Here is a 12603-nt window from a genome sequence, read left to right on the forward strand (position 1 = left end):
GATATATGTCACGAGTATTTGCAAAAAAAGATTCATTGATTTTTTTCATTCAAGAATTACATTGCACACAAAGATTCAGATTACTAATACAATATATACTTTATTTACAAATTTTTATAATTAATTTTAATGATATGAGTATTTTCAATGAGTTTCAGTATCAAGTAATTATGAATCAGTCATACTAATTTGCATACTCGTGGCACATTTTCATCTACCTTTTAGCTTCCCTTCTTTGTACGTACGATTTTTTCGTATCAATTTTCGTTTCTTTTTTTGAGATTATTATTGTTGAGCGAGAGTAGATTTGGGCACGATGTCAGTAGTTGTATGATATTAGTTGTTTATCATAGATTTTTCCTTATATTTAACGGAGCTCAAAATTTCTCTTGTAATTAGTAGGTGCGAGATCAACGAGATCCAATCCTGATTTCCTTCCATTCCTACTCCGCTTATTTCCTTGCTCCTTTCTTTGGTTTTCTAAACCTCATACGTTGACGTAAGAATCCATGGCTGGTTACATTCTACAGCTCATAGAGAAGCGTGATTGAACTCAATAAAAGGTAAATGAACAACAAAAAAAAAAAAAGTAAAAAAGTAATCATTAGTATAATTTTTCTAATCATCTTTAATGATTCTTGTGTGAGATGTATATTTCAGTAGTAATCTTGTACAGATAATATTCACAAATATGTTGGAGATTATTATGTTTTGCGAATGATAATGCAGAAAAAAACAAATAAATATAAGAAATAGAGCAGCTCTGAGCGATGTTTAAACCGTGTTTGCATTGCGATTATATGCTTCACGATTACTCTGTCTGTTATTGTGAAAATTGTAAAGCTCTAATTGAATTGTACATAAGAAATGCATTGATTAAATGTGCCGACAAAGAGTCATTGCACGAGACTCGCAAAATCCTGTACTTGCAGGCATGACGATCTTGTAATATCGTTCCTTCCTGCTATTTTCATTTATATATTTCTTTATGATGCGAACGAGATGTATATTTTTTTTATGTTCGTATATAGTATAAATTTATATTTGAAATCTTTTTCCTTATTCCACCTGTGATTTCCTTTTATTATTTTTGATTGTGTATTATTGTGTATTAGCATGAATCAAAAACTTTAACATGACCTATAAAAAGATCTATTATATAGAAAATGCGTAGCTAAGAATGCTGATATTTTTTTATATATAAACATTCTTAGTGTTGTCAATGTTTATTTTAAATTTTAATCACTATTAAGTATGAAAAGAATATTAAAAATTTATTGAGATCGGATAACAATGTATTATACATCTAATTAGCGTTACAAATTTAAGTTTAAAGAACATTTACATTCTCAAAAAATATGCTCTTAAATATACATATACAATATGTTAAAATGACACAAACGTTTATAAAAAGAATTGTGAATCAAATGAAATGAAATACATTAAATAAAAAAAATTAATTTTTTGTATTTAATATTTAGTTTTTCATTTCATTTAACAATTCATATAAAAATGTTTGTGTAATTTTAATTTAGACTTTTTTAAATCATGATCTTATTGTGAATTATTTTATTTCTCTATAATATTTAATTTAATTAAATCAAAAACGTTGAAAATGTCTAAGTCAAGCAATAAAATAATAGCTTGGTTTATAAAACACATCTATTTATATTTAAGAGAATTTGGCAAAAAATACAATTTATTTTGATTTAAGGTAACACCAATCTATATATTAAGAGATTAACATTCCTAATTTAAATTAATACATGAACAAAGAAAATTCATACGTATATATAAATACATATAAATACTTTATATATTAAGTCGGTTACATGATTTGAAAAACTTATTTTTTTAATTATACGTCATCAGTCAAATTTAAATGCGAAGAGGCGCAGAATCGAGATTCGTTACGACTTGCAACACAATTTGAAATCTTTTGTTTCGTAATTATTTTTGCATATCGAATTTAATCGATTTTGTACATATAGATATGTAAAAATATATATCTCGATATTTTCGATCTCTAAGCGTGAAACAATTATATAAACAAATAAAAATAACATGCATATAATTATTAATTAATTGATTAATTGATAATCGAAAAATTGCCCAGTCATGGATTTGTTAAAAAATGATTAAAAAATGAAGCGGGGTTCGTATGACTATTCCACCGTTTTCACATGCATTAATGTGTTTATCTTTATAGAAGTGTGAATCATATTCATCTGATTAAACGTACATACAAATGACACGTATATATATATATTATACATATATATATATATGTACACACAATATATATACACGCGCGCGCGGATGCATATGTCATATAAATAAAATATACATAATTCATATAAATATATATAAAATATACAAATAAATATATATATACAAGGTGTTTCTTTAAGCTTTAATCCACCATTTTTTAAATATTTCTGATAATCTGTTAAAAAGATGTTTTGAATAAAAGTTAATCAGTTTTCTGTTGTCTATACTTATCTACATTTAAACATATTAATTTTTTTCTATAAAAAATCAAAATTATCTTGACTTTTTCAAATAGCATCATATATTTTTAATTTTATGGAATTATAGCTATTATCAAGATGAATTCAATAATTTATCAGATGATCTTGAGATAATCTTTGATGAATTTTTTTAAAAATTTTTATTATTGCGATTTTTATTATTTATTTATTGCAAATTGAGTATTAATTATAATAAATTATTATCTTTTGTTCAAAATATTTCCTCGTAGAATTAGCAGAAAAATATGAAAAATTATGGTGACCATTATGATGAACATCTTGTACATATGTATATGTATACATATATAATACGAATTATTGTGCAATGACGCACGATTGTTAAATTATTATGTTGCGGTGTCCTTATCGAATGGTAATCGTGACATATTAATGAAATGCTTTTGTTACAACGCTACAGAGATTTATTCCGGTAAATCGATCTTTTATCTCTCAGTCTTTTTTTTTTTTACATCTTATTAATTTTCTGTGTATAGATTTAATGTAGCAAATTTAATTATAGAAATATTTGATTAAAATAGAAAAAAATAGGTTTCAATGGCTTAACGTATCATTTATATAATTTTGAATATTTTTTAAACGCTTTTATGTTTGTATGTACAAATTAATATTTGATATTTCAAAAATATTCAATGAATTTATGAAAATAAATATTTAAATTTACTAGAATCTAAAGTGATGATCAATTTTTAGGATTCAAAAACATCTATAAAGATTATATTTTTTTTTCTATTTTGCTTTCTTTATACAAAATGTGTTAAAAAAGAATAAATAGCATATCAAAATAAATGATAAATTTCTAAAAAATTTGAATTTAAATATTATTATAAATGATTATTATTAAAAATGATAAAAAATAATGAACTATTGAAATTAATTAATTAGAATTAGACAAAACAAGCAAATAATCCATTGACAATATTTTTCTGTAATACAACTAATAATTTTTGAATCTATATTTACTAGAAATTTTGATGAATTTCTTAATGAATATTTCAGGTCTCCGAAATTGGATACCAATTATATATTTTATACATTGCAACTTCTTTAGGATTAATAAGATCTTGTAAGAAAATTAAATACATATATGTGTACATGAATGTAAATTCGTATGATGTTGTATGAATCACTTATGGCTGTGACATTATATAGTCATATTTGTTGAAAAGTGACCAAATTTAGAAATGTCATAGAAATTTTTTACTCATATGTTGGTTATGTATGAAATAAAAATATGTAATAATCATGTTTAAAAGTTATAATTCGTTAAGCCATTGAAAATGATAGTTCCTCGTTTATCTCTATTTGATTTAAGATTTATTTTAATGTGCATCGCACAAAGCATAGTGATCGTTTTCTAATAGCATATTTTGTAAGAAAAATTTCTACATTTAATCTTTACACGAGGCAAATTCTCAAAAATTTTCAAGTTACTTAATAATTTTTACGTTTATTTCTTTTCCCATTATCGATAACATTCACTTTAAGAAATCAATCTTTTGCGATATTTCTGCGAGCATTATTTTGTATCCGTTTAGCTGTACATATATGTACGTTTGTAAAATGCTATTGATTTATATTATTAAACTATACATATATATAATGTCGTACATGTACTCTCTCGATTATTCGACTAGCTTTTGTATTAATATTGGCCCTGTCTGAGCCGAACATATAATTTTATTTTATTGTTAAATATTGAGTAATCGACAACATGTCAATGAGAAAATCACGATTCAATCCTTTTAAGAATAATTGTCAATATAAATTTATCTCGAATTATGATTTATATAATTTTAGAATTATCGAACAACTATAAAAGTCATATCGGATTATTAACAAAGAAAATTTTTCTCCGATTATCACTTCATACACTTATAAGAATAAAGGGAGAAAGGATTCAAAATAATCTCTCGCTTTAAAAAATACAACGAACAATACAAACACATTTTTGCATAAAAATTGTTCGAATTGTCGTTCAAATGAAAAATTCTATATACATAAAATTAAAATATATATATATGTTGTATTCTTACATAATATCAAATCAAACTCTGGAGTGCGCGATAATTCGAATATCTTTCCGAATTCTTCTTCGAATTTTTTTTTATCAAATCCTTTATAGCATAGAGAAATTAAAAATATTTTTTTTAGACTTTTTTTAGCTTAGCATTCGAAGCTTTTAAACATCGTGCCAAAATAATCGAAAAGAAAGAAGAAAAATCATAGTTTCTTCTTCGATTTTGAAAGTATAAAAATTTCTACGGGGTCCACATTATGTCAATGAAAAACAAATTATACGACTGTTTAAAGAACGTTATAAATTGCTCGACAATGTTCCAGTGAATTGTGTTCGCGAATTATCTTTATGCCTAACTTCAAGAACGTCCTGAGTCCTGGAATATGTTCCATGTTACAATGTGTTGTCAATAGCAATAGAATTGATTCAATTCTCGTTTTTGATACTTTTTATGTAACAATTGTTCGATAATATCAAGTATGGATTACAAGAAAACAAAAGCAAAGTTTGACACAAAGAAATATTTGTTATGTTTAATATTTAAAAAGGTATATAATATATATAGGTTATAAAATACTTCGTATGTATTACGATACAATTTTGAAATTTTCATCATTAAAGAAAACGATACGTACACTTAACAAGACAAAAAATAGTTGAAAAATAAATGTTTTGTATGTATTTCCAAAGTTCCTTAGAGAGATAGATAACATATAGCTGAGGTTAGCTTAATTAGTACAGAGTATTAATACAGTTAAATCAATGCGAGGATTATTTTATTTGTATTGTATCTCACACGTATTATGGAATATTTTGCAATAATTTATTTTTATAGATAGATAACAGCGCACGAGAATGTAACGACATCAATTATGAAGTATTATAAATTTATGGAATATAATCAACATTATTATCGATGTAACGATTTTTAATCACATGAACAAATTTATTTGTGAGATAACTAAATTTTTAGAGATTTTGTTCGTATAGTTACAATATATACGTTTCCATTGCTATCAATTGATTGAAATTATCTTTATAAGATAAAATAAATAAAATTTTTTTAAAAATCGTAAATATATGAAATTTAAAACTTATTATAAAAAAAATTATATTGATATAAAGTGGTAGCAGTGATAACGTAAAGTTAAACAAAATTAGAATTTCATCTAAAATTTTAAATATTTAAATTTTAATATTACTGCAAAACTACTGTTATCGACCGAGATTTTTGAATATTTGTAATCTTTAATTTCAGATAACAATTTATCGTTCTCAATGCAAGTAGAGAATCGCATCGTATTTACAGGTAAAAGCAAATAAAAAATAAAGCTATCGTCAAATTATTCAGATTATATGCTCCTTTAGAATTTCGAGAGCAATTGTTTTTATTTTTTTTTCGTTATATATAAAATGATATAATTATACTATAATATAGTATATGTATTCGTATCGTTATTATACCGTGCATAATAATTCGAATGATATTTGACGAATTATGTCTGATATAAATATATTCGTCAAGACGCGACAATAGTAACACTAATTAAACGTATATATTTGAGCATCGAAGAAATATATAAGTATACATATTGACAGACTCTTTCTATGATTTTTCGAGCGTGAATATAATAGAGGAGAAGGTTGTAATAGAAGAAAGAATTTATATAGATTATTATATCTGTATTTTATTGTGTCATAATAGACGTGTTTCTTACGGCCACGTCCATCGATGGAATGAACATTGACGTAAATAAATAAAACGGATATAGAAAATATAATGGTACTTTGGTAAACTTCTATTCGAAATTATTAAGATTCATTAATGATTGTATGAAAAACAATGTTTTTATATTCCCTGCAATATTTCGAATAATGAAATTACAAAAGTTGTATTTTTTGCATAAAAGTATTGAAGATAAAAACAATATATCTTGAACGAGGAATCAAAAAAAAAAAAAAAAAAAGATTACATTACAATTATAATCGGAGATTTCTATTCACAAATTTTAATAACAACTTAATCATATCGTTATTGTTCTTAACTTAATCATCGTTATTATTCTTATATTTACAGAAATGTATTTACACGCTTTGTATACATGAGTAATTTCTAGCGGCGTGTATACACATGATTTCACATTAAAATTCGCTCATTTTATAATAAGAAATCTTTCTAAAGAGATCATACAGTGAGAAAAATGTTTGGTAATTTTTGAACATATGTACATTATTCTTCAAAAGTCTGGAATTCTCTTAGAGAAACTTCTATTAGAAACTTGTAAAAATTTGTAATCTAAGATAAAATGTTTCTTGAATTAAGTTAAGTTATGTAACATTAATTATTAATTAATTAATTAATCCAAACTTTTGAACAGTATAATAATATATTAATACGCAGATGTACAAATTTACTTTAGAAATAAAAGAGTTCTCCAGATTTTTTAACAAAAAAAAAAAGGAGGACTCTTTTTCTTTTTTTTTTAAAGTAAAAATTCACATAATATTAAAGAGATCTTTGAGTATATAAATATACTTAAATTCTAAGTGTACATTGTATCATTCAAGGATCTACAATCAGGATGCTCTTAATTATCTCAAGTTGCTGAATGCATAAATGGTAATTTGCATTTTTAGATCTTAAAAAAAAAGTTTTTTTTAGGTCTCATTTCTTTATGTCCGAATCTTTAAAACATTTTGAAAAGAAAATATAAAATCGATGTCATCTAATGAACATATAACAGCATAATAAACCAAAAGTATTATATTATAAATAATTATTGACATCAAAAGTGCGATACACGTATTATTCAATGAAACGTAGTGTTTACAATAATAATATACACCATAAAATTCAACTTTAATAATTAAACGAAAATAAAATTCATATTAATTTCGTATATTATATTTTATTGACTACTTAGTAACTAACTGACTAGTAATCGGAGATCGGTTCAAGTCGATCATCTCCACTTCGAAGAATTATACATATTAGTAATCATATACAAGAAAAAAACAATAAGAAAGTTGAAAAAATGAGCACCAAAATTGACAAGTAGTTGTAATTAAATTATAACTTAATACACGAAAATCAATCATCAACATTAAATCGTCCAAAAAGAACTTTCTTCTTATGCAAATAATTCTACTTACAACTTTAATAGGAAGGAATCGCTTATTCAATAGAAATGGTAAACAATTTTGTTCACATTGAACACAATAATTCTCCACAAAAAATTCTTTATAAATTGTCTCCATGTAAAACGGAAGCAAAATATGTAACGGCAGTAACTAAACTGCCTCTTAATAATCAAAGATTTTACATTTAGAACCTTTCCAAAGAATTCAATTCTTCATTAAGAATGGCCGCTTCAGCATCCTTCTCTAGCAATTCCTTTCCATCGTCTAACTGATCTTGGCCATCAGGATCATTTACCAAAATACTCTCTTCTCCAGTTTCTAACGCATCTTCCGGAGCCAGGAACAAATTTGTTCGCCCTTTGCATTTTCTCTGGTAATCAGGATTATCTGGAGCTGGTCTGTGACAAGAATCGCAGACGGTGTCCGTTTTTGAAGTGCAAGGATGCGCCTCGTAGAGACCCGGGCCACATCTAGAGCAGATCCAGCAAGGCTGGATGCTGTGGTGAGGACTATAGGTGCCCGGTGCACATTTTCCACATTCAGTATCACGACCACGAACGCAACGGTTCACAACACCCCATCCTGGACCGCATCTGCTGCAATGGCTGCCGCCCTTCTGATGCCTGATACGTGGTCTCGCTTCGTTCACCTGGAACAACGATAAACATTGATTGATCAGAGAGAATTCGATGAACATTGGAGGCTCATGTTGCCCTTAATTGCTACACATCGAGCTTTCTTCAATGATCTCGACATTTTTCGAATTTTTGAGATTTTTTAATCGATTAACCTTTTAGAAGACGGTATACGGTTTCAATTTCGAGAGAATGAAGGATATTTTCGAGAAACGTGATAGTGATTTATTTAGAAGACAAATTATAAAGTTCGGTGGATAAAAAGTCTTCAACGAGAAATCAAGCAAACCGGTTTCGAAAAAATTTGTAGCGGCAGATGTAACAGAATTTGTAATTAATTTTAAAACCATGTTTATTAAATTATAGTTAATTTCATTTCTTTTGCAAGAATATAATTTTTTATTTATTTATATATTTTATTTATTTTATATTATGGTTTTACTTCCCACACGTTTACAAAATCCTAATTAATTTTAAAAATTATTATATAAATTTTTAAATTATTGAAAAACAAAATATTATTATAACACATATGTATTTATTTATAGTTAAATGAAAATTTCAGTTTAATTGATATATGTTCTAATATATTTATTTTTAATAAGTATATGTTTTCAATATATTTATTATTTATTTTTGTATTATTCATTCTTTATTTTTAATATATGAATTTTTCAATATATGAATATATTATGTAAATATGATAAAAAAAAATATAATAAAGTGGATAAATTAATTAAAATAAATAAATTTTTAAACTATGCATATAACGTTATAGTTATTTTTTTTAATTAAACAATCAAATATTATATGATATATGATATATAAAGTTGAAAGTCATTTTGTTCTAAATTTACAGCATAGCTTCAAGGAACAGGTGCTAAAGGATAAAACCACCTGACTATGGGAACACCTTGTGCCTTTCTTTTATAATCTCTCAAACATCGATCGAGATACAGCAGAAAATACGTACAATCAACCTGCTAAGAATTTTTTATAACTTTACCATTAGCTTTATTTATATCTTCATGAATTTTTATAAACGATCGCTTGATCTTCTTTCAGATGCAAATAACGATCTCAAAGAATATTCTTTCGAATATTTTCTTTTGAATATTCAACCTAATAACATCTTTTTTTTCAGAATTAATTTTGTATTATAATACAAAGTTTCATGTTTTTTTTATCAGATTAATTATCAGATTAGGTTAATAAGAATAATTCTATGATTAAGATATTTTTAATATTATATAGAGGCAGAAAAAATCTTTTATTTTATTAAACACAACCATTTTTTCGAGTTAATCAAAATCATTATAATTCCAACTAATTTTTATTTTTCGAAGAATATCTACACGCACAGATGTTTTATTATGATATTAATACGTTCATTTTATCATATCTATAGTAGTCCACATCGTTTGAAATTAATGAAGATAGAGGGCACGAAGAACGTCGTTTGTAATGAAAAGAACGATTCGGTCCAGTGATATAGTTTCGTCGCAGCTGACAGCTGTCGCTGTTTGTTGGCACGCGCCAACAGTCACCAAGCCATCAGGTGCATCATTGCACCGGGCTCCATTCATTTGTGAAACTTTTTCATCTTTTCTTTTCTTTTATTTCGTTGCCTTATTTTCTCCTTAACGACAACACTAAATAAATTTGATCGAGATGAAGTAATGTCAAATACTCGAAATACATACCATATTGTAAGAGTTTTTAGATTAAAATTTTAAGGTTATAGAATTTTTATAAGTTTTAAAAACAATAATTAAATATTAATTTAACAATAAATTTTTTAATATTAAGAATAAATTAATATTAAAAATAGTTTTAAAAAAAGTTTTTTTTAAATAATAATCAAATTCTTTCATTTAATTATTTTTTTCATTTATTTTTCTTAATTATTTTTCTCTCAGCGAACATTATCTTTCACAAGTAACTATCATACGAGTTCCTTAATTAAAGATAATATTATCCTCGAAGCTCTTTCTTTGTAAAAGTCTTGATTAATATGAATAAACATTTTCAAAATCATTAAAAAAGCAACATAAAATCTACATAGTTGTAATTAAATCTTTAAATCCTTTTTCATATTTTAAATAATTTCATGAAATTCTGGCATATTGTCAAATATAAATTCATTAGTATCAACAAAGATGAAACTATAAAAAACTTTTTATTCTTTTAGTTTAAAGTTCAGATTTCTTTGTCTCTCTTTGATTATATTTATTATTATACTAATATATAAACATTATAAAATATTAATTTATATATAGAAAATGTTGCATTAATTCGATTTCGGTTTAAAAATAACTTGAGAAAAACAACGAAAAATATAAAAATTTAATTATATATAGATAATTCTTCAAAAGACTCAAGTAGCAGACATATGAATTTGTAGGTAGTGTCATTTTATCGGTCGCGTAATACGAGCTCGACCATCATGTAAGGATGCACCCTGTCAATTTGCGAGTAAGACAAGTCCCGTCAAAGGGGTTAATAATAGTGATCTTTTCAGCATCGTGTTGTCATTGTCAAATTATCTGATCAGTTTTTCATTACACATACGACATATGCTGTCCCTTAAAGTAAATTCGAGCTGCTCAGGTCAATTGGCATTTGAGGTTAGTATTTCTTTTTATATATTTTGATATCAATATGATATCATATAATAATACTAATAATGATACTAATAATAATATAACGTGGTAGAAATTCAGTCACTAAAAAAAATTCAAATTGCATAGTTGAGTTGCTTAGGGATTTCATTTTTTATTGATGATCAAGAAAAGTTAGGTTAATTTTCGAGTAATTGGTAATCAATTCTTGTTTTTTTTAAAGACGATTTTACTTTTTTACAATAACTTTTCTCTTATATGATTTATAAACAGTAGTTAAAAATTCTTCTTGGAAAAAAAATAATTTTCTTCACGATCGGTGAAGCGTCTCTTCGAAAGGTCGCTGTGTCCGGAGGGTTCTTCGTCTTTAATCAATAATAAAAGGGTTGACGTACGGAAGCTGAACAGGAAATTGCATCCTGGAAAGGAATTGGCATAAGTATCCGAGTGGCTACACTTGGAAACAGTCTTTAACAATTTCCGATCATTTCTCCTTGCTTGTAACCGGGCTCCTCCTAACCTCTTCCTTTTCCTTAGCACGTAAAACACTGTCGTTCGAATACGATGAAACGTGAGCTTGACAAATCCATGGAATTTGCACTGTCTCTCTAACCACGAGGTTCAAATGACTAACGAAAAAAAAAAAAAACCAGAAGATGATACTTGAGGATACACGATTCTCGAATCAGATTTTCAAGAATAATGATCATTATTGTTTCAAGTTGAAAATTTTATTTTTTAAAATAAATAACAATTATTCATAATCAGTGAAAGAAAGAACAGTTTCTGTTTCGTAAAGAAGTGTTTACAAGATTTTTCTTCTTTCAGTTTTAATTTAAACAAGTACAAAAGAATGCACATAATCGATTATTTTATGCTCGCAAGGAATCGAAGTTTTTGAACCGAAGACAAGGAAAAGGGAGACCTTTTGTTTCGTAAACAGATGTTCAGGAGCAATCTTTCACGGGACTACATCATTTTCAAACTCAATTACAGCCCAGATATACCATCTTGTATCCATAATTCACGGAGGTACGTGTTATGATCTAGATCTGTCATGCTCGCGGCCATCATTATAATCTCAGTCTTGCCGGATAGAATTTATCACACGTTCGATCTTGAGAATCTCGAGACGCCATCGTATCTCGATACGAGTTTTAGAAATAGCTAAAAAATAATCGGTGAATAATTTATGCACTATCAGCTGTTTCATATATCTTTTTTTTATTTAAAAATTAATCGATTGAAAATCTGTTGAAATAGAATTTCTTCTGAATAATATAATTTAGGAAATGATACTTAAAAGTAATAATTAAACTGATATTGAAAGAAACCACTATTTTTGACTTCACTATTTATAAACGTAATTTTGAAAATTTAAAGATTAAACGAATTTCATGCCAATTGTTTGTATCGCGTAAAACATCGCATCATGTCGATTATTATAAAACGGAAGACGTGGAAGAAAGACTAGAAAGAGAATGATTTACAATCGGTCGTAGATCCGTAACTACAATGACGGAAGTAACGGCGCTCATAGTGACGAGTATGAATAGGACATCCGGTAGAACGGACAAAACGGAAGCAGTAATTGCGGCGGCTTTTGTGTCCCCCTTTTCGTTTTTTTTTTTTTTTCA

At 26.4% G+C, this 12603-nt stretch overlaps 1 protein-coding gene and 1 long non-coding RNA gene across 2 annotated transcripts in view; one reads left to right on the plus strand and one right to left on the minus strand.

Annotated features, from left to right (window-relative positions):
• The first annotated feature begins 5628 nt into the window (after positions 1-5628).
• On the plus strand, positions 5629-7595 carry LOC116185650. Its single transcript, XR_004150514.1, has 2 exons — positions 5629-6777; positions 7222-7595. It is a non-coding gene; the product is annotated as an uncharacterized LOC116185650 (long non-coding RNA).
• Positions 7319-12603, minus strand: part of LOC102675691 (tumor necrosis factor receptor superfamily member 4-like) — a 16145-nt gene continuing 10860 nt past the window's right edge. Inside the window, exon 2 of the mRNA XM_006615812.2 lies at positions 7319-8359. Within this exon, the coding sequence (XP_006615875.1) occupies positions 7895-8359 (465 nt within the window). The 3' untranslated portion in view covers positions 7319-7894. The remainder of the gene's footprint in view (positions 8360-12603) is intronic.

Source organism: Apis dorsata, unplaced genomic scaffold, assembly GCF_000469605.1.
Source record: "Apis dorsata unplaced genomic scaffold, Apis dorsata 1.3 scaffold_236, whole genome shotgun sequence".
NCBI lineage: Eukaryota > Metazoa > Arthropoda > Insecta > Hymenoptera > Apidae > Apis > Apis dorsata.